The sequence below is a fragment of the Zootermopsis nevadensis genome, unplaced genomic scaffold, assembly GCF_977971745.1.
Source record: "Zootermopsis nevadensis isolate Lab colony 2312 unplaced genomic scaffold, Znev_1.0 Znev_ptg000009l, whole genome shotgun sequence".
Lineage (NCBI taxonomy): Eukaryota > Metazoa > Arthropoda > Insecta > Blattodea > Termopsidae > Zootermopsis > Zootermopsis nevadensis.
The window spans coordinates 1,107,718-1,129,470 of NW_028259141.1; the positions used below are offsets into that span (position 1 = coordinate 1,107,718).

At 40.9% G+C, this 21,753-nt stretch overlaps 3 protein-coding genes across 12 annotated transcripts in view; 2 read left to right on the plus strand and 1 right to left on the minus strand.

Annotated features, from left to right (window-relative positions):
- Positions 1-5,884, plus strand: part of alpha-Man-IIb (alpha-Mannosidase class II b) — a 105,225-nt gene extending 99,341 nt beyond the window's left edge. For all 4 annotated transcript variants that reach the window (XM_087345383.1, XM_087345384.1, XM_022079300.2 and 1 more), the window contains one exon: positions 784-5,884. In XM_087345383.1, the coding sequence (XP_087201509.1) occupies positions 784-1,562 (779 nt within the window). In that variant the 3' untranslated portion in view covers positions 1,563-5,884. The remainder of the gene's footprint in view (positions 1-783) is intronic.
- Positions 1-20,993, minus strand: part of LOC110837338 (4-vinylanisole receptor) — a 54,979-nt gene extending 33,986 nt beyond the window's left edge. Inside the window, exons 1-5 of one of the 2 annotated variants that reach the window (XM_022079335.2) lie at positions 20,027-20,987; positions 19,752-19,851; positions 18,970-19,074; positions 18,707-18,862; positions 17,949-18,141 (exon numbers count right to left, since the gene is read on the minus strand). In XM_022079335.2, coding sequence (XP_021935027.2) covers positions 18,085-18,141; positions 18,707-18,862; positions 18,970-19,074; positions 19,752-19,851; positions 20,027-20,925 — 1,317 coding nt within the window. In that variant the 5' untranslated portion in view covers positions 20,926-20,987 and the 3' untranslated portion in view covers positions 17,949-18,084. Of the gene's footprint in view, positions 1-17,948; positions 18,142-18,706; positions 18,863-18,969; positions 19,075-19,751; positions 19,852-20,026 lie in introns of those variants that run through there. The other variant, XM_087345405.1, reaches the window with a different exon arrangement.
- Positions 7,118-16,923, plus strand: LOC110837323 (uncharacterized). 6 transcript variants are annotated; one of them, XM_087345392.1, is made up of 6 exons: positions 7,118-7,246; positions 9,043-9,126; positions 10,105-11,433; positions 12,906-12,998; positions 13,752-13,901; positions 15,837-15,971. In XM_087345392.1, exons 1-5 carry the CDS (start codon positions 7,142-7,144, stop codon positions 13,881-13,883), a joined length of 1,743 nt encoding a protein of 580 aa, XP_087201518.1. In that variant the 5' UTR covers positions 7,118-7,141; the 3' UTR covers positions 13,884-13,901; positions 15,837-15,971. The 6 variants fall into 6 exon arrangements, with proteins under 6 accessions (XP_087201518.1, XP_087201517.1, XP_087201520.1 ...); XM_087345390.1 differs by lacking the exon at positions 13,752-13,901 and adding an exon at positions 16,312-16,923 and having other exon boundaries at positions 7,123-7,246; positions 15,837-16,232; XM_087345391.1 differs by lacking the exon at positions 15,837-15,971 and having other exon boundaries at positions 7,119-7,246; positions 13,752-14,349.
- Positions 20,994-21,753: the final 760 nt, after the last annotated feature.

Below are 21,753 nucleotides of genomic sequence, written 5' to 3' on the forward strand. Positions count from 1 at the left end.
AGATTTAATTTGAGTTGAAAATCTCTCTCCAAGGAGTCTGATAACTGGAAATGGGATTGTACTGTTGAGGAAATTACAGGTACTAGTGGATAATTGTTGATGAACAAGACAGGATTTAATAGGTTTCATAGTTGGTGCACTGCTTATTGATGACTTCAAACTAGAATCAGATATAAAATTATCTAAGCTCCGTTCGATGGCTGTTGATCTGCTTCCAAATCTGTGATACTGGGATGTGGTAGAAGTTTACTGGCATATCGAGGTGCTTGCGGCTTTTCGTAATCCAGGTGATGATTTTCAGGTGCACTCCACGCCCTCGGGCGTTTGCTTCTGAAGGAAGTACGTTGCCACTTGCTCAGTGGTTGATAATTTTATATAATTTATGTTTCTTGTTGAAAGAATTTTATTAAATGAAGTTGGTGGAATAACTTGTAAAAGGTGCAGAATTTGAACGTGATTGACTTAAAGAGGGCACAGAAGTTTAATTATATAATTGATTTGGGGTATTTTGCTTGTCTGGGGCCAGTGAGTATGAAGAAAATAAATTGATATAACAGATACATGACAGGGTTACCTGGATTTGACTTTAGAAGTTTTTTTTTTGGGGGGGGGGGGAGGGGGGGATATATATGACGTTGCATGTAAGAATATTTTTAAATGCACATCAGCCATGTATGCGGTAAACGAGAGTGCAGTATTGTTGAAATTCAGAGCAGATGTAGATGGCCGTCTTCCAGGCTGTTGGCAGCAAGGACATCTGAACTGTCTTTTATGGTGTTGCAGGAAATTATTTCCCCATCACATCAATGGCGTACATCCAGGACTCGTCTCGACGTCTGTCTCTGCTGGTGCACCATGCGCAGGGAGCTGCTGCGTGGCAGCCCGGCTGGTTGGAGGTGATGCTGGACCGCCGCACGCTGTACGACGATTCGCGGGGCATGGGCGAGGGGATCGTAGACAATAAGCGGATGCTCACAAAATTCTGGCTCCTGTTAGAAGAAGTGACGTCGCAGGACTCGGCAACGGCGTCCGAGACATTTTCCCGCCCCAGCCTGTTTGCCCATCACCTGTCAAACAGCTTGCTGTACCCTGCGAACCTTTTCGTGGTGGAGGGGATGACAGAAATACCATCGACAGGACATCAGCAGTCAGACCACAGCACAGAAAGAGAACTTGTTCTCAAGAAAAAAGTTGTCCTGGTCTCACGGCCATTTCCCTGTGACGTTCATCTCGTGAATCTAAGAACCTTGTCAGATGTTAGCTACACGCAGTTCCCGTCACAGTCGGCCCTCCTGGTGGTCCAGCGGCAAGGATACGCTTGTGATATCGGTGCAGGTGTCACGATTCCGCAGTGCTCTTTGGAAGTGGCCTCTAGTAACAATGCGGACGGAAGTAAGAGTCCGACTTTCCACAAGCGAACGTTCTTCAGTGATCTGAATATGGGAGCCATCGTTCAAACATCTCTCACAGGACTACATCAAATACACAAGTTTGAAAGTCTAGACAGTGTAGAGATGAGTCCTATGGAATTGCTATCACTCAACGTGACCTTTGTGCTGTGATAAACCTATACGCTGCGTTCGTAAGTGAGCTGGGACGACCTCACAACTAAGCTACTACCACGACCATTCTTGATACCAAATTCGCAGTGTTCGTTCGCTTATTATTTTAGCGTGGCAACTTTGTTGTGGACGTAGTTGTAGCGTTATTAATTAGCCATCTCTGCGCGCACCAGTATTTTAATGTAAGTGCTGTGCACTTATTTACATGTCCCATCCTCAGGCCTTTATTTACGCGACATTAACGATGATTAAAATATAGAATATAAAATCATATAAGAACATGGACCGTACATTCTGTTTTCCATATGACGCTGGACGCATTTTGTATCCGATTGGCTGACTAAAATTAATAAACAAATAACAAATGATGACATAACGCGGTTCGGACTTCCGTGTTGAGGGCGGTCGTGTTCTGGATACACGCGTGGCACGGTACTTGCCATTTTGTTGTCGTTCTTTGTTGTTGTAAGACCATGAAGTGGCCTGTACCTTCTTTGCATCTTCTTAATTATAGTTCACGCCGGTGGGTGCAACAAGAACGAAGACTGCTACTGGAAATGACATACTCTTTATCCCACGCCCGTAGCGTAGTTCCATATTTAGCGGTCCGAGGATGATCCACGCGCAGTAGAATAGACACTAAGACATGTAAATAAATGCTTAGTTCTTGCGTTTATTACATCGTTATGTGGAGACTGCTAATTGATACGAAATTTTTGTTGATGTTTATGGTACGTTACTACATTTGATCATTGAAATGTTTAGAAAGTATCATTTGAGCATGTAAGTTTCCACATGTCTTCCTTGCCAGTGGTATTTTCTTTGTATTATCTTCCCTTTTGTATTCGCCTTAAGGAGCCAGTTTTGTTTTGCTCTGTGGCATCCTGATGTTTATTATCTTTGCTGTTTCCAAGTTTCTTTACAGACGACAGAATTCTGAAAGACACGAAAAGACTTAATACTAAAATACCTCTTTTATGGTATGTATTAAGATACGACGAGGGTTACTTCAGAAGTCATGTCAACTAATTTTTGGGGGGGCAAACACCTTACATTGAAGAATATACATATGAAAGGGCACGATGTACTCCTCCGATTGGCGTAGTCAGATCGGGTAGGTGTGAGTGGGTGTAGGTACAGTAGGCAAGAAGAAAGGCACATTACGAAATGACCGGTTTCTTTCATTCTTTAATCCTTGAAAAATTCAATTGTGTTTAAAGAAATTCAAGAATTCAATGTGAGTTCAATCAGAATTCTTACATTAAGACTAGCAACCTTCAAAGTAGTCTCCGAGTGTACCAAGTACTCGCTGCCAACGACGAGGAAGACGGCGAATACCGTCAGCTTCACCATCTCCAAATCTTGCCATCTCGGGCCAAACTGGATTGGAAATGTCCTCTCGCGTACGAAAGCGTTTCCCTCGCAACGGCTGTTTCAATTTTGATATTAAGTCATAGTCACATGGCGAAAGGTCGGGTGACTATGGAAGATGGAGTAGTACTTCCCATCTCCAACGTCGTAAAAGGTTCTTGACGCTGTTTGAACGGTCATTCCGTAATGTGCCTTTTTTCTTGCCTACTGTACCTACACCCACTCACACCTACCCGATCTGACTAAGCCAATCAGAGGAGTATATCGTGCCCTTTCATATGTGTATTCTTCAATGTAAGGTGTTTGCCCCCTCCCAAAAAAAATTAGTTGCCATGACTTTGGAAGTAACCCTCGTATAACCTATGAGAATACTACAAAACCAAAGACTCCAGGCATCTCCTATTATAAAGCAGAGTTCTTTAAAGTTTTCTAATATACGGTGCATATGAAAAGTGTACATATATATAAAGGCAGATTGAATTAGATCGTCAACTTGTACATAATGTGAAACTAAATGTTGTTACTGTCATATTGATTATTTGTTAGGAGAGTTTTCTGTTTCCTTTGCGCACTTCAAAATGGATCGTGTGTCTGAGCTACGGGCTCTTAAAAAGTCTGCCGTAGAATTGTTTCGAGATCATAGCCGACTGATGTTTATTAGAAATTGCTTTTTTTTATTATTAAATTAAAGACAACTGAACTGAAAATAAGTCTTATTGGTCTGCGTGCTATTTTTATACCATCTTATTGTCTGGATGTGAGGATTTGACTCCATGTGCTTCATAATTGCAATCTAATGCTCAAGGGAACATTACATGTTGTAAGGTCAACAAACATTGAAACATGGGGGAAAGAATGCGGTTCTGAAAGCAACTTTTAAGATGTAGTAAAAGAGTGGGTTTCGTGTGCAGCCAAAAAGGATTCACTGAAACAGAAACGCCAGTGTGTAGCAGCTTAGTCGCTGATCTCTGCTGTCGCACGGTCTTATCTCCTGCTAAATAAATCGTAACGAGACGTTACGACGTACGTTAATTTTATACGCCGACTTAATCGTGGGGGGTCTGCGCTGTTTCACAGTTACGTTTTCTGTCGTTAAGTCCGACATATCAAACAGACGTGACGTACATTGATGCAGTCTTTTTAGAATTGCAAAAAATTACATTAGAACATCATTAAATGATGTCAGAGTAAATTTCATTGCTGCATTTTGAGTTGGCAGAACTGCCTTCGTTAACAGTGGTCACACTGATATTTCAGAATGAGATTTATGAGTTGTTAACAGTCCCATTAAGAATTATATACAATAATTTGACCGGTTCATTCAAGGATGTTATTTGCTCCTGTTTCAATCGAATGATGAACATTACAATTACAGTCTCTGCTTTTCGCTACACTCTTGAAAAACCAGAATGAGTTTCCTGAATTTTTTTTTGCAGAATTTCTCAATGTATCTGTGAAGATGAATTTTACCGAACGAAGGCGAATCTTACGTATTATCCCCTATTGTGTGAGAATGTGATGATAACGATATCATTCTGGGTTTTCATCTTATTCCGACGTGCCGAGTTGCTACAGATCACTTCTGACAATTACATGCTGTCGTCCTTCAGAGAGTTTTCACCAAAACATGTAAAATATATCTCCATATAGTATACAGAAAGCAATTATTTGTTTTCAAAGTGAATTCTTAAATTACATGTTTAAAAGCTGTGACCTGAGCGCATGTTACGGTCAATTTTTAGTTGTACGTTGCGTATTTTATCTTCAGTCCAATGCTGCGCACAGGTTATGGAAATTTTTAATTTAGTGGGCAGTCCTATGGACTTCTAAATTTAGTTCTGTCCTATTACAGCTCTCAACATCATTCTGATGATACGAGGCTCGTCCTCAAAGTAAGTTTCCCTGGGGCCGTTTACAGAAACAAAACACAATTTCATGGAAATATTTATTGCAACAGATACAGCAAGTGTCCAGCTATTTTTCAACATATTCGCCACCGGAATTGAGACATTTGTCATACCGTGGGACCAACTTTTGAATACCTGTGTCGTAGAAGTCTGCCGCCTGGGATTGGAACCACTGTGTGACAACCATCTCCGCCTCTCTGTCATTCTCAAAACGCTGACGCTGACCGGACAGGAATTTCTTGAGGTGTAGGAAAAGATGGAAATCACTGGGAGCGAGGTCCGGGCTGTAGGGTGAATGATTAAACACCTCCCAGCTGAACTCCTGCAGGAGACTTGCTGTCCGTCGAGCCGTGTGCGGCCTAGCGTTATCACTGACCGCACTTCACAGTCGGCGGGAGCTGGAATAAGAACCTCCATCTTCAACAGCTGCAACGATGCTACTGTGAGAACGCGGGAGGTGCCGTTAGTGCATGCGCCATGCTACGTCATTGCTCTATCACGTACGCACAGTCGCTTCGCGCAATATAAGGTTTGCTAGCTGTGGGACGAGTGGGAAACTTACTTTGTGGAAGAGCCTCGTAATATGTTTCTGCCTTATGGAATGGATGAATATTTTTTTTTAATTAAACATTTTATGTTCCTGGCTTAAATAGGAGAAACTTGTTTTAATGCAGTTCGTGTATAAGAAATGAAGTGCTGAATTTTCTGTAAATAACTTTTACCAGAAATTGGACACATGCTGATAGCTGCTACAAACAGGCCTCTTGATACATTTCATTTGAAGAAATATCCTTGATCCAGAGATTACAAACCATAGAAGTTGCAGTAATTTCAATATTCATTCAATTCCTTGGAAGAAATGACTAGAAGTGTGTTTGTGTGTGTGGCTGTTATGTATGCATGAATAGAAATTACATGATAATACATTACGAAACTAACAAAAAAAAAAAAGGACATGGGCAGAAATGGATGATTCATTATCTATTAATTTTGTGGCATCATAAATGGCTGTTATATAAATTACAATGTTTAAATTCAAATACACTTTTCTATGCTTTTATTCCATGTACCTCTCGTAACCTACCTTCATCATTGCTCAAAACTCAGAACAGAAACTTTTTTTTAAGTACCACAGTTTTAATGCGTACAGTTGAATGTTATTCATGACCTTCACAAAAGTACTTCCTGCCTCCATCATCAGGGGCAATCTGAATATAGAGGCAGCAAACATCTCTGAACTTCTACCAGACTGTACCAGTACAATATTCCAGCAGACAGTCATCTTCAGTAAAGCACCTGATGCAATCCATTACACTCATAAGCATGCCCAGTTGCACTTAATCCCAAACTCAGTGAACAAGCACACTTACTTTTTTCATATTAGAATTTTGATGAAGCTGTACACAAACTGTACAGTACATCAAAGAATCATTTAGTATGATCAACTGCATTAATTTCCCAGACAACATTGTTAAATGTGTGGACAACTTCAGCCCTTGTTTTTTGTGAATGCCCAGAAAACCAGGCTTCATGGCATATTCTGCAACCAATTTTCCAATTTTTTATGATTCACAAATCATTTTCATTTAATTTCTGTAGGCACTGGTCTGTTCTCCAATAATTGGGAGTCACGTAATGCACACAATTTTCAATACAATTGTTACTTTTAATGGTGTTGGAAATTAGACTTAAAACGGCACAAGTGTCTGAAACATTTGAAACTATCCACAACGCTGCTACCAGTTTTGATTTTGATACTACTAGTTAGTGCTTCTTGAAAATAATTTCATCCGTCCGTTTCCTTTTTTAACCCCTGCTTTCGTGTGAAAATATTTAGTTTTACAAACATTCAAACTTCTGTACAAACCAACAGTTTGTTTATATAAAGGATGAAAACATTATTTTAAATTGATGGATTTTTGGACTTTGTCCATCGTCTGATATTAAAAAAAAACACACACGACGTTTCAGAAATTGGATGTTTTCGTCATCAGGTAAAATTAACAGTAATTGAGGTTATCTACCATTCGTCGTAAAATACGTTCATCACAACAGCATAAAATACGGTACTAGTAGGGCCAACATAACAACCTAGAACTTCATGACTCAATTGTTACAGTGTACCCAATCACACTTGAAGTTACCAAATAACTACTTCTGTAACCGTGCCCTGATAATAAATAATGTAACACTGAATTGCATTGTTGAAAGGTTTCCGTAGAAACAGACTAGTTATTCAGATGACAACATAATAATACTGCTTTTGTGATATGGTTTGTGTGTGGAGAACTGTCATGCAAAATGAAATATTTATCTGAGGAAACATGTCCATGGTCATGGAGTCTAAATCCTCATGAGCGGAGAAACTATCTCCTACAGGAAGTAGAGAGCACACAAACACCAAAGGTAAATGTTTTTCGTCTATACGTACGTTCCGTGGATTAAAAAGTATGGCTGTGTGTGTGGTGAGGAATAAATCAAAAAGTACAAAACGAAGAAATGATTACGTTTTGACTGTATTTTGGATTTAATAAACGATAAAAGTTTTCCATAAATCGAATGCTAAACGGTAGATATATAATAATATAGGAAAAGCGCACAGGTGTACATAAGAAAACGGTAGATGTATTAATGTTAATTCATACCATTCAGCTACTATAACCTTTGAAAGGATTATGTGTCTTTTAAACCGTAGGAATTCCTCATCATATTAAGGTATGTGCGTTTAAATATCTTATTTTTCTGGTCCTCTGTTTTGAAGGTATTGTATTAGTTGCTACAGCATTATTATTGATTGTAAGGGACTCTTCATTAATATCTGATAGGCAAAATACGGAACATGTGCTTAGTCTAGAAAAATATTTTATTAGACACTACAGGAGACATTGTGAGTTTTTGTTTCAAAGTTTATAGAATGAAACATTCTGTGTTAGCAAAGAATGTAGTTGTTTTTTGTATAATGAATTATTCTTGGGCTACCAGCAACCTCAGGTGGTATATTGGGGAAAATGGTGTATACTTAGTTTCCAAAGAAAGCTTTAGATGATAGTTGTTTTTGTGGTCGTTTTCATTGAGACAGCCTGCATTTATGTCACTACAAATTAAAAACTCAGATGTAGAATAGAATTAATTTACATTCCATAGATCTTTCATAGTCCCAAATCAAGGATGTGATGTTACAGTCATAGCAAAGCATGCTGAGCATAGTTTAGGGATTAATGTATTTAATACGTGTTTTCCAGTTTAAGTTGTTGTAAATTTGTAGGCCAAGATATGTAGTTGTTTATATCTTGAGTTTTTTATTACATCATGGCTGCTCAATGCTGAGTCCCAGTTTTCAAAGCCTAGATGGCTTTTAAATCTGTTAATATTGTCTTCATTTATAAGTTTGATTTTTTTTTTCCTGTAACTATGATAATTGAAGACATTCTATATTTTTTGTCACCAGTTCATTGGAAATATATTCTTTCCTGGAACTATCTAAAAATAAGTTACCAGTCTCAGTGATGGAGTGATTTTAAATTCTTGTGTGGGAATTAGCTATTTACATGAGGTTTAAATATGCTAGTAGGGAGTTTAGACATTGTTTGTGGTGAATTTCAGTAAGATAAATTAATATTAACATTTATTAGGATTATATGGCTATTTTAAGTTGGCATGTAATCTTTTTATATGTTGATTAAAATCGTGTGAGGGGGCTCTGTAGAAGTTTGGTATAATTAAGGTGAATTGCAGAGATGTGAAATGTCAATTTTGTTGTAAATTCACGTTCATTAACAAAAATTTATGCACCCCGTCTGTAGAGTTCGTCAGCTGAAATACATAAAACCAGGCAGTGTGAGGTGTTCTCCCATGTGATGTCCACTTCAAGACAATGTCTGTGGATTTGTACTGTATATTTCAAGAGAATTTAGTAATTCCTCATTTGCTGATTGAACCCGTGATATTCTGATGAAATATATTGAATGAATTTAAAGGGTCTCAGTTTTTAACATGAACTTTTGGGGTATGGTGATTTCATTCAATATAAGTGAACCATTTTTGCTATATTGATTTTTAGCTATGGAGTGAAAGAATTTGTGTTATTGTTCGTTGTCAATGCCATTGGATGTTTGTGGGAGGAGGAATTGTTGTTTCAACAGTAAGAAGTTCTGCTGTTAGCAGAAACTTCTCAGTTTAAATGTAATTCTTCTTTTTTTTAGGTCAGCTACGAGAATCTTGCAAAATGGTTAGCAATTGCAGAAGATGTGCAGATTGTCTGTGATTTGTGTTCTGGTGTGGATGATGTAAGTACAGTTGGAATTGATTGTCATGTTCCAGGAAGTTAGTATCTGTTGGCTCATGTAAAGGCTTTAAAAGAATAGTCAATCCAGAGAGGAATTTTGTTATTTTGATACTGGGAAAACATAATTTTGTGTTAATTCAAAAATTCGCGACAAATAAGGTGCTGTACGCTTCCCAGCAAACAGGAATTTGTAATGTCATAGCCCACAATATGGCATTGATTGATGATTTGCATAAATATTACATAAAACCTTCATTATCATGGGACATTTAAACTTTACTCACACCTGGATACATAAGATACTTGAATATTAAGTCTTAAAGGTACATTTCACTTCAGCCTCAATAGATCTAGAAGGAATTTTTGTTCTTCAAATTTTTACATCACATTCAGAGAAATACGCAGAGTTTGAATATGAGTACTAAACTGCTTTAAAGATTAATTTTCGCAGAGTAAACTTTATAAAATGGCTTCCTTACTTTAGAACAGTGGCTCGTAAACCTGCAGCTTGCTAGTGTGTGTTTCATGACCTCCATAAGTCTTTAAATTTTTGTGTTGCCGTGTGTGATGTCAATAAATACCTCTTGTTAATGTCTTAAGTATCTGGCAATGACTGTCCTGGTACAAGAATTGGGCGTACAATTTGTGAAATCATATTCAAATACGAAATAGCAGGAAACATTTTAAAAAGTTTCTTTCTCCTCGTAATAGTATGTTACCAGCTTTCTTAACATTGGACTCTCACTTTAAAAATGTTACTCTGTTGCGTGCCTTCAGTGGCAGACACTGTATGGTACTTAATAATTATAGCTTGGTTTTTGAGTGGCGTCATAGCACAATTGTGAAACACTAATAATCTGACCTGACTGTCCAGTGAAATGTTTCCTTTGCGTGGTTTAGTTAGTCGGTTTATACCTTCTGAATGATGGGAATCAAAGTCTTGCAAGGCGTTTGATGTGCGTTGTGAAATTGTTTGCAGGCCAGAAGAACGAGAGACCAGGAAGAAGCAGAGGAGGATGGGCCTGGGTTTGGCACAGAAAATGAGTTGACTGCCATTGGATGTGATACAGACAGGATTATGAAAAGTGGCCTGCCTTTCGATGAAGAAGAAATCCTTCTTAGTTCGCAGTTTGAGAATATGAAGGCCCATTGTAAGACGACAGCTGCTGTCATCGAGGAGAAAAGGGACGAGCGTATTGTAATAGCAACACAGCTGGATGTGGATAAGGTGGAGGACGAGATGCAGGAGATGCAGCGGCAGAATGAGATTGAATCGGGGATTGACATTGAGGAGAGCTTCATGGAATCTGAGCACGAAACATATGAGGCTGATGAGTTGAGTGAGCAACTGGAAGAGAAGCTGGAGGCTATGAAGAAGGGTGACGTAGACGTTCTCGGAATAGCTTGCAATAGTGATGAAGGCTCCCAGAGTATTGTCTTGTCTCAATACATGGATTCTGTGGCTAACAGGACGAATGATTACGTAAGATACGAACGTAAAATTCTGATGAGCGTGATGGAACAGCAGGCTGCGTATAGGCAGTTACATTACGCATCTACAAGCAGTCAGAGTAATATTGATGTTGAAGGGAACATGTCGCAGATGAGTTCACAAGGTTATTCTAGTGTTAATGCAGAACATGAAACACTTCATAGGAAAAGAAAGGCGGCGAGTTTGGAGCCGTATTTTGCGAAGAAGGCGGCTGTCATGAAAGAGCGTGGGAACATGGTGATTGGAAGGATACCACAACAGCGAGCATTCTTAGAAGACTTGAGGGACAGAAAACGGCGACTCGAGGAACAGAACATTGAGCTGCAAAATGAATTGGATTCGTGCAGTGACATGGAGAAACAATTAACGTTGCTGAAGCGGTTAGCGGTTGAGGCTTATGATGTGAGTGAGCAACTGGAAGAAGAGGTGGATTCTCTGGGGATGGCTGGTGTATATGTGATATATTCTGATTGTCAGAAAGGCTCTTGGTTGAGCGAGGAACGCGACGCTCTAAGTAATATGATCGAGAGGATAGAAGAAAACATCGGAAACGTACATGATTGTCTTCTGTTGAAAGTCGAGAATCAGCAGGCTGCATTGAGTGAATTACATTTCCAGTCTTCGAGCGTTCAGGCGGATCTTGCCGCTCAAAGGGACGTCCTACGAATGGGATTACGAGATCGTGCCGGTGTCGACGCAGAACTTGAAGAGCTCCGCGATAGAGAGAAGAAAGCTGAAGAAATAGGAATTGAATGTGACAGGATGGCGGATGCTTTGGGAACGTTTGACAGTGTTACGGTGCCTCTTCTTAACGAGGTGAATAAAATGGAAATAATTACTGCCGTAGAAAATAATAAACAAATTGAGGTCTCCGATTGCACATTGGAAGAATGGGACTGACTGATATGGTTGGCACTCATTCTTCCAGCGTTGGAGAGAATAGGGTAAGGCGCTCCATGCCGTCCTCTTGATCGGTGATGCACAGCCTCACTTTACCCCATATTTTTTAATAACTTTTTTTGTGGGCAACCCTAGCCTGTTGTACCGATTCCTGTTGCTTTTCGTATTGCTGCTCAAGCGAAACAAAAATTAATAAATCCAATGAGATACTCGAGCTTGGGGCGTTCGATGTTATACTTGCCGTTTGTGGACTGGCGGATGAAATTGCCACTCCGAGATCTGCTTTTTTGACAATTCGGGGAGTTCTTTCTTTCTTCACAGATATCCAAAATTCGGCCATGTCAGACTTTCTGAGATTGATTGCACATTTTCATCTGTTGACATACAAATTCACCGTGCACATTCTTGTGGTGCAGCATCCCTGTATCCGTAATATGTTCCAAGTCTATTTCATTCTCACTGATGAGTTTCTGACTCGCGTGTTTCTTTTCCACAAAGCTAGTTCTGTAGTAAAAGGTTTTGCGTTATTGCTGAGGATTGAGATATTTGTGTTATGATATCAAGAGATAAATTGAGGTCATTCACTATTTAAAGATGTCTGTAAAGTAGATAAGAATTGGAAGACTCCTTTCGTCCATAAAATGTATAATGTCTAAAAAAAAACAATGCAAGAATTAACAAAATGTGACACAGAGACACGAAGTGAGCACGTGATGTTAGAAAAATGGCGCCGTTAGACTTGCTCGACGCAGGGTTGCCACAAACCTTCAATGTGTAAAAACCGCAATATATGCGAAGCCCAATAGAACGAGGTATGCCTGTACTCTTCTTCCATAAATATTCTTTTTAAATTAAGGAGGGTGCAGTTGACGGAATGTGCGTCACTGAAAGGGGAAAGTGAGAAAAATACACACACACATCCATGTAGACGTGCACGTGCTCACACGGACATTCACAAGAACCGTTTTATCAGTAAATCTCAAGGTAAGAGACCACATGGGTAGGTATTGTGAAAATGGCTGATAATGTGGACGGGATTGAACTGGCTCAGGATAGGGTGCAATAGCAATATTTTTTTCAATGTGGTAATAAATCTTCATCAGATGTTGGCTGAATAAGTTTCAGCTTTTCAAGGAAGGCCCCGCGCGATGCAGTTTTCATATTTTCACTAAACGCGTACGTATACCAACATTCTGAATCGCCGGTCTCGATGAGTCCGCTTATCGCTTATAAGGCGGCGGATCTTTGAAGGGGGCGAAATGGTCAGGATTCATTATATTAAGAATAAACCACTGGTGTAACATTTCGCTTTTGTTTGTTTTCCAATCAACCGATGAAACTCAGGATTTGTTTGCCCGGGTCTCAGCACGATTCTGTTTTGTTTGCAGCTGATTCCAGTCGCAGTGGAAGAACACTGCAACTTCAGAGAGCTTCTTATTTTCTCAGAGGCAGTGTTATTGTCCATGGAGTTCAAACTGATGGTAAGCAGCTTTGTTTCGTTCCAGTAATCCAATTCTTTACAGGAACTTCAGTGAGACATAAAACTTGTAACCTCTTTATGCAACAGACATGTAAATTTCCTTCTTCCATTTCGTTTGACAGGTTGGTGGTTTATGTCCGTTACACAGTTGTGTGTAGTTGAGTCTCCTTTTAACAAGATTAATAGCCGAGGCCCAACATTTCAGCTCCTCTTGCCTATTAGTGTTCTTTAAAATTTCTTGTATGCAATGGTAACCGCCACGGTGGTCTAGCGGTTAGAACGCTGGCCTTGTAATCCTGGGGTCTCGGGTTCGAATTTATAACTTGTGTTGGGCAAGGCCGTGGTCTAGGCAACACGGAGTTTTCCTCCGTGGCATCCCAACAATTACTCCATTCACACACAGAAGAAGGCAATGGCAAACCACTTCTGGATCATCTGCCAAGAACGTATATGAACAGGTCCCAGTCCGAGAAAAGGATGGAAGGATCCTGTTCATATGGACCTGTCGTCAGACAGAACAATAAATAAAATAAAATAAATATACAATGGTGCAGTTCGCTTTTACTGAAGTTGGGTGTGCGCCTTCAGGGGGGGGCTTGGCGAAAGAATGAAACGCCAGGCAGGATCACCAATCTTTGAGCAGAGATTTGAAAGTAGGAGCTGCCCAAATGTGAAGTAGGAGTGCCAATCGCATGTATGTATCTTTTTAACATTCGAATGTTAAAAATTGGACCATCTGTTTATAATTTCCTAGGCTTTACAACAAGACTGTGAGCAAAATTTACAACTAGCAGAAACTGTGGAAAAGTTTGCGTCTTTAAAGAGATTAGTGTTGGCCGACACGGAATTACAGGACCCTCTCGACTGCACAGATGAAGAAACGTAAACCTTGAATAAGGAGAAGGTACTCAGTGGCATTATGTTTTAAGTTCACTCTTGTTAAGTTTAAGAAATGAAATGATCACATTACAGTTTTTTTTTTTCGTTTTTTCAGTTACTTTGTAACGTGTTTGTATGACAGTAATTTTCCTCGATTAGGGTTTAATTTCTTCTCTCCCCCCCCCCCATTTGGTTGATACATTACATAGTAAATTCACATGTTTTGGTAATTCTGAAACAGTGTTACGTGTACGATTTGTCTGAGTTGAACAGCTAAGAAGTAAAAGATGGTGTAATCTCCATAATCAAGGTTGTGACAGCATTCGCAGGACGACCGAGGCATTCAGATTGCATTTATAAGTGACAACAGCTCAGCTGTTTCGTTGTGCACGACATATTTGTAACGTTTTGTAATCGCCTGGGGTGCTGCGGTAATGTAAATCAATGATGAATAAAAGTCGCTTCCCATTAAACTGCTTTTTATTATTTTTGCGCTCTCGACACGGTAATATTAAACAGTAGTAGTTGTTTCACAAAACTTGTCACACTAAGACAAAAAAAAGAAAAATATAGTTAAGAATTAATTACGCGGTCTGGCGCAAACATTTGATGCGGGTTTTCATCATGGATGTCCAACATTTGTTCCTTACGAAAGTTCTGTGCCAGCTAATTTCATAATGAGACTAAACTTCTTGTTGGTAGTCCATGAGTTTGTGCTTTGAAGTGTTAAGAAATTTTGCTTTTACAGTATTTCTCTCTTCTCGTAGTAGTGACCGTGACAGTAGTGTGTTACTAGGGACACCGTTTACTCAGAACAATAGTACCGAGTCTCCAATTTATGACTTTCGGGGCGTGCTTACATTGCGTTATCGGCCGCTGCTGTTGACGTAGGCGGGACTTGTACGCGTGAGTCACGGGCGAGTCAGTTTCGGTGCCGCTAGTAACAGCGAACTACGAATATTTCTCGTCACTAATACATGTTATTACATTAATTGTTGTTACCTTAAATCACAAAAAGAAAATATTCAACAATTTCCCAAGAAGAGCTTCGTCGAGTATTTCGAAACGTGTTAACGAGATGTGAAACTTGCTTGCAAGCACAAGGAAGTCACTTTGAACATCTTTTGTGATTTAAGGTAAAAACAATTAATGTAATAGCATGTATTAGTGACGAGAAATATTTGTAGTTCGCTGTTACTAGCGGCACCGAAACTGACTCGCCCGTGACTCACGCGTACAAGTCCCGCCTACGTCAACAGCAGCGGCCGATAACGCAATGTAAGCACGGCCGTAACCTCATAAATTGGAGACTCGGTAGAAACTAAATCATGTTGCCAGTTGTAATTTTTTGAGATTACACTGTGCAACAATTTTTGGGTCATTTCTTGTTATGGGCATGAAAGTAAGTTTACTTTACAGAAGTTATTCGGACTATTCACACAATTACGGGGCAAGAAGTAGGAATCTTTGCAGAGAACCGCTAACTGAGAAGAAATCACCCAATACCTGGCCGGATTCGAGGAATACTGCAGGAGTTGAGGATGCATTTGAGGCGGCAACAACTTATCGCATAATGCTGAGCGGGGTGGCTGTTGCTGGTCACGTTTTAAGAGCGTGGTGGTACTAAAACTGATGATAATGAAGAGTAACTCGCTAGTATGAGACCCCGACCGCAATTCGAAAACAGGAGCCAGTCGACAAATTTTAATTTGATTTTCGTGTTCAGCAGCCTAATATTAGTCAAGATTGGTTAGTTTCATTTGCATTTTACGTGTTGACCAATGTTATTGCATTATGCAATGGTTCTCGTAAGTTGGTGATTTTAAACATTAAAAAGTAAAAGTGTCGAGTAAAGTAAGCTGTTTCCTTTGCGTGGTTTAGTTAGTCGGTTTATACCTTCTGAATGATGGGAATCAAAGTCTTGCAAGGCGTTTGATGTGCGTTGTGAAATTGTTTGCAGGCCAGAAGAACGAGAGACCAGGAAGAAGCAGAGGAGGATGGGCCTGGGTTTGGCACAGAAAATGAGTTGACTGCCATTGGATGTGATACAGACAGGATTATGAAAAGTGGCCTGCCTTTCGATGAAGAAGAAATCCTTCTTAGTTCGCAGTTTGAGAATATGAAGGCCCATTGTAAGACGACAGCTGCTGTCATCGAGGAGAAAAGGGACGAGCGTATTGTAATAGCAACACAGCTGGATGTGGATAAGGTGGAGGACGAGATGCAGGAGATGCAGCGGCAGAATGAGATTGAATCGGGGATTGACATTGAGGACAGCTCCATGGAATCTGAGGAGGAAACAGATGAGGCTGCTAATGTAAAATGTAGCTTCTGGAGATGAGCCTGGTTAAATTTTGTAAGTTATCCAACTGGATTGCATTTCAAAATTTAACATCCCTTGACCCTGAAAGCTGAAGTTTTACGTTCAACTCCAGGTGTGAAGACCTGACTACAACAATTACGAACATTGCTGTCTTCTGAGTTGTTGCGCTCATATGGATCGGTAGAAGTTTACTGATGTTACAGAGGTGCGATCTGCCTCCATCATCAGGGTGACGAGTAAGCCGTGCACGAGGTATTGCTTTGAGATATAGGAACCAGTCGGTGAAGGCTGAACGTTAGGTGGGCCAGTGGGGAAGGAACTCGGCATCGGGTGAGGGCAGACCAAGAGCCTGGCCTGAAGCAGGGTAAGGTCATTTGTAGCTCGGACATGCAAAAGAGACAGGGATCATTTCCTTTTCCCTCTCTCTCTCTCTCTCTTGCATGTTTGAGCTACGTCTGTCCTCCTCCCATTGGCTCCCGATGCTTACCCCCTTCCACCTTGTCCGAGGCTGAAGAGGACAACTTTGCAAGTGCAATCTCAAAGATGGAAAATTCCTGCAGAAGATGCACCGTGCAAGTTGAGAACAAAAGAAACTTGATAATTTACAAACCATTTTACTTGTTAATGAAATATTCATACGTTAAGGCTCGGTTCCACGATGAAGGGTTCTGCTGTACGTACTTCAGGCTCATTAAATTGATCAGCTACTAGCTTACTAAAGTAATCCTTCCATCTGTCTACAGTGCCATTTGAGTCCGCTAGCAGATAACCATTCTCGTCCTTGATCGAGTGTGTCCTAGGTTTGTAACCCTGCTTGAATTCACTTATGCCCCTACACAACTCTTTGATGTTTATATGTTTGCTCTTCGTTTCCAGCTCGCTTATTCTGATCTTTGAGAGACTCCCTCTTCTTATTCCTCAGAGTTCTGCTGTTTCCTCCGTCTTACCAGGATAGAGCATTCTTCGTTGAACCGTGCTCTATTTCGCAAAATTTTATGATTCGTCACTAATTACGGAAATGTCAGTAATTAATATATTTATGTCTGATTCTAAATACGCGTTAATAAAGCAGTTTTGTACGTGTCTTGAGGATTAATAGTACTTTGTCATGTCAGTGAAGGCGTTCTTACTGCGTCAGCACTTAAAATGTACATTTCACAGACTGTGAGAATGATTACTGCTTGCTGGAAACTGACTGTAAACCAGAATTCCGTATGTTACAATGACGATTTAATAATCACCAATTAATGTCCTTACTATTAATATATCGTCGCCCTCGGTGGACTAGTGGTTATCGTGCTTGCCACTGGGGGCCAAGGTTCGCGGGTTCAACCCTGGCCTAGGGTTATAAAAATCCTTAGCACAGCTTTATTCAGAGGCGAAGTAAAGCTGGCAGTTCCATGTCGTAGATTTACGGCATGTAAAAAGAATCTTACGAGCATGAACGAGATGTTTCGTAAGCAAATTCCAGCGGCCATTTCTCACCCAAGTCTCCTGATGCATTGCTAGATGGCTCTGGCAGTCAAATCAGGATTGAGTAGAAATTGTGCTGGTCACTCGCTACTAGATGGCTCTGGCAGTCAAATCAGGATTGAGTAGAAATTGTGCTGGTCACTCGCTACTCATAAATGCTCGGTTCAAGACAAGGAAACCCGCAACCGAGTTGTTTGTTCCAAGAAACAACTGTTAATGTATCAATTTTTGCAAAGATTTAAGAACAGAAATGTAGTACTTAAACTGTATTCGCTCTGGGTTTGAAGCCTTTTCTTTTTAATCTATTTGTTCAAGTAAATACAGTGTCGGAATAAAGGGATATGTAAATGGTGACGCCGGATATGTCGTAGCTTGAACGTTGCACATCCTGATGTGAACAAATGCTCGCTGTCTATTCGTCATACAGCTGCTTCAGTACAGCGAAGTACGTGTACACAGTATTCAGCATCTGAAAGTCAGACGCACATTAAACACGACCAGAAAAAAATCTTTGTTCTTGAACGTTGTAGCGTGTTGCTAAAGTGTTCAGTTGGTGTGTAATATTTTCAGCAATTGTGACAGTGATGATAATACCAGAGTGGATTTTAGTGTAAGATTTAAAAGAATAAGATATTATGAAATGATCCCAGTAATGGTTACCGCCGCAGTGCTGGTAACAACCTCAATAAGCCGTGTGCCCACCGAAAGTTAATTTATGAACTGTAATGAAACTGTCACTTCCTGGCTCCTGGCAGGAACTGCATAATTCATCTCCAAGTGCTAGGAGCAGCTGCCGCTAAAATTATTTATACAACGGCGCAGGTGTGTTTGAGGACAGAAAATACTTTAAAAATACCTTTTATTTCAGGAACGGAAGTGGTTCATTTTAATGCGCTGAGACTGATTTGCCTTGTGCTTTCCAGTTTTATTTATTCGTCCGCCCACAAAGTTAACAGACGAATAAATGAAATGATGACCAATAATTGTGATGGAGAAAATTTAGTAACAATATTGACAATGCTTAAAATCATTACCTGAGTGAATGTCGTCAGAGAGACTTCGTAGAACATGCCTGCGCTGAGGTGCACAGGTTCTTGGGCCCTCATGATGACCACAGACAGGAGAAACTTGAAGCTTGGGGCGTGGTGATACCAGTTGCACCCGTAGGCTGCTTGCTGCACTGCCAAGCTCTGCAAGCCACAAGAATTTATCTCGTCTTACTGAGACACCGCGAGCGAAACAGAGGAGCGACTCACGTGTTCAACGAGGCGTGGAAGAAATTACTTTGACCTCTCACCTCCTGCATGATGTCAGTGCCGAACCAGCAGAACACGAGCGGCCCGCAAGCTGCCGCGGCCAGTCCCAGGACGAACTTGAGCACGCTTTTCCCCTGACCCCAACTCTGCAGCAGAAGACAGAAACTGACTCATCACGTGCTCACTGCGAATCTAAGATCAGTTCTTTGCTGTGGAGATTTCCATCAGGATTTTATATAACTAAACAGTTTTAGCGCTGTTTCCAGAGCTGTGCTTTCCACGAGAGCTGGTGATTGGTATTTTAATTCCATGCTATTAATATCATCATGATTGATAATGTGTGATATTTTAAATATGGCATCTTCTTAAAAATAAACATACTTCGCTAATGCAATTGCTTTGTACAGAAAGTTACTGACTAGCCAGTATGTTTTTTTTTATTATTTAGTGTTCTGTCTGAGGACAGGTCCATATGAACAGGATCCTTCCATCCTTTTCTCGGACTGGGACCTGTTCATATACGTTCTTGGCAGATGATCCAGGAGTGGTTTGTCATTGCCTTCTTCTGTGTGTGAATAGAGTAATTGTTGGGATGCCACGGACGAAAACTCCGCGTTGCCTAGACCACGGCCTTGCCCAACACAAGTTATAAATTCGAACCCGAGACCCCAGGATTACAAGGCCAGCGTTCTAACCGCTAGACCACCGTGGCTAGTATGCATATATTTGATCATATTACTGTAAATTCAGTACTAAAATGCTGTGTATTAAGAATTATGAAGGACTGGCGGTAAGATTTGTTATGTTACGTCATCGAACTTACCAGAACCACCTGGAATGTGACGACGCACATGATGAGCTGACTGCAGAAGAAATAGAAGAGTAGAAGTGGACTTAGGACCTCGTTGAGTTCCTTAGCGAATCTGCAGAAGAGGAGGACGATTTAGTGGCAACTCAAAATGGATCTGTCGAGAGACTTGAACAGTGCGGTGTCACAGAAATGCCCTCAGAATTAATTGAGGTTAGGTTTGCAGGCCAAAGCTGATGATAGAGGCGAAAGTGACACGAAGCGAGGCGTCTTTAAACCCCGAGACGTACCTGATGATTGCCTGGTGATGCTTGATGCACTCTATGAAATGCGCATTTAATTCGACGCCACTCGGGAGACGCCTGTCCTCGAGGCCCATGTCCTGCGCGGGGAACAGCTTGTCCATGTCTCGGAGCGACATCGCGAGGCCCCTGAACTGCGTGGCCGTGTGAATGATGAAAGTCATGAAGACGGTATTCATCGAGGTGTAGTACAGACACGCCATCAGGAAACATATCGTCTGGATCGTGTAGACGATTTCGTACGTCGGAGAGCGCGTTGCGTCGAACGGTAGCCAAATTATGAAACAGAAGTAAGGCGACGGCTTGTCTGCGTTCCGGTGTTCCTCGTCAGGTTCGTGACTGTACTTCTGGATTATCGGCATTGCAATCCAAGAGATCAGCATCCCGTGGACGATAACGAACATCGTCCACGTCAGCGCCCTGGTCTTCCGAGCAGTTTTTGCGACCATGATTGATTGATCTTCCCCGGAGGCCAGAGTCAACATCTGGGGCGTGAGTTTCATCTGTAGTGTGTCGACGAGGCGGAGGATTTTTCGACTGTTTGTGACTGCGTAGGCTGCCTGGATGTAGCACATGAAGACGCCGACCATGGTAAAGGCGTTGTCTGTGATGGCATCCAGGTCTCCCCAGAATTTGTACAAGGCGAGACACTGAGCTGTAAACACCATCAAATACAGAACCAACATGAGGGAGGGATAGGCGTGGTAGAACCGGAGTTTCCAAGAGCTGGAAGCGATGTTTGGGGTGGGGAGGACTCCTGCCAGTGAGAGCAATGTCAGATTCAGTCCCATCAGATCCCAGTTCTTGTCGTCTGCTCGCATGTAAGTCCGTTGAGGCGTGGTTTCGCATTCCGCGTCTCGACCTAACGCGGTGGACGTCCCAGCCATGTGGTCGTGTGACGTCTAGAAGATATTCCCTCCAGAAATGATGTCACTTCTGGAATCAAAGAACTTATAAAATATTTCGTTCGACTTAAGTGAACATTTTTAAGTTCCTGATCTGGGATGTAAGACTTGAGTAACCGAATGAGGTCGTTACGCGAAAAATAGGACTTCACAGCTGATAATTATTCAACCGCAGAACAAACTTTGTTTCGCCGTCATTTTAAATGTCGACGTTGGATCTCCCCCCCCCCCAACCCTCACCCCATTTTAACGTAGGATCCTACATGTCTCGCCCACCCAATCTTTGAATGAATTAACCACTCTGTCGATTGTATATAACCAAAAACTATTATTAACACTGAACAGTAATATATTATAGACCATGAGCGTTTCGGCCCCCAAAGGGTCATCTTCAGTGGCCAGTCTGTAGGTTACGTACAATGTTAAACATCAACGTAATTCTACTAAAATTACGGAAAATACTATTTCTAACACTCGAACGATATTTAGCGTGGAATGTAGCCTATCTTTTGAAGTTCCTCGTTGTGTATTTTTCTTATACTCCTATTACTTAATCCCGTCTCTCACAAACTGCCATATTTTCTACCTAAAATCAGAGTTATGAAATACTTCGCTTTTGTTAGTTAGTGTGCTGATCTTCTCTTATCCTTTAGCGTCTCGTCTTCAAGTTTAACCAACCAACTAAATAAACAAAATGTCTGCCTTTTATAAGTCAGGTCGGCTCTGCCTCGAGTCGAGTAATCTGTGGAAAATTTAATGAGCTCACTTTGATAGACTTAAAAATAAATGAAGTAATCACATCGCTTTGTG

What these genes read in the sequence shown, in the direction of transcription:
- LOC110837323 (XM_087345389.1), top strand. Translation starts at nt 7,142, where the DNA reads ATGAAATATTTATCTGAGGAAACATGTCCATGGTCATGGAGTCTAAAT. An exon ending in AGAGCACACAAACACCAAAG is followed by an intron (nt 7,247 to 9,042) that starts GTAAATGTTTTT and finishes TCTTTTTTTTAG; the next exon opens with GTCAGCTACGAGAATCTTGC. An exon ending in TGTGTTCTGGTGTGGATGAT is followed by an intron (nt 9,127 to 10,104) that starts GTAAGTACAGTT and finishes AATTGTTTGCAG; the next exon opens with GCCAGAAGAACGAGAGACCA.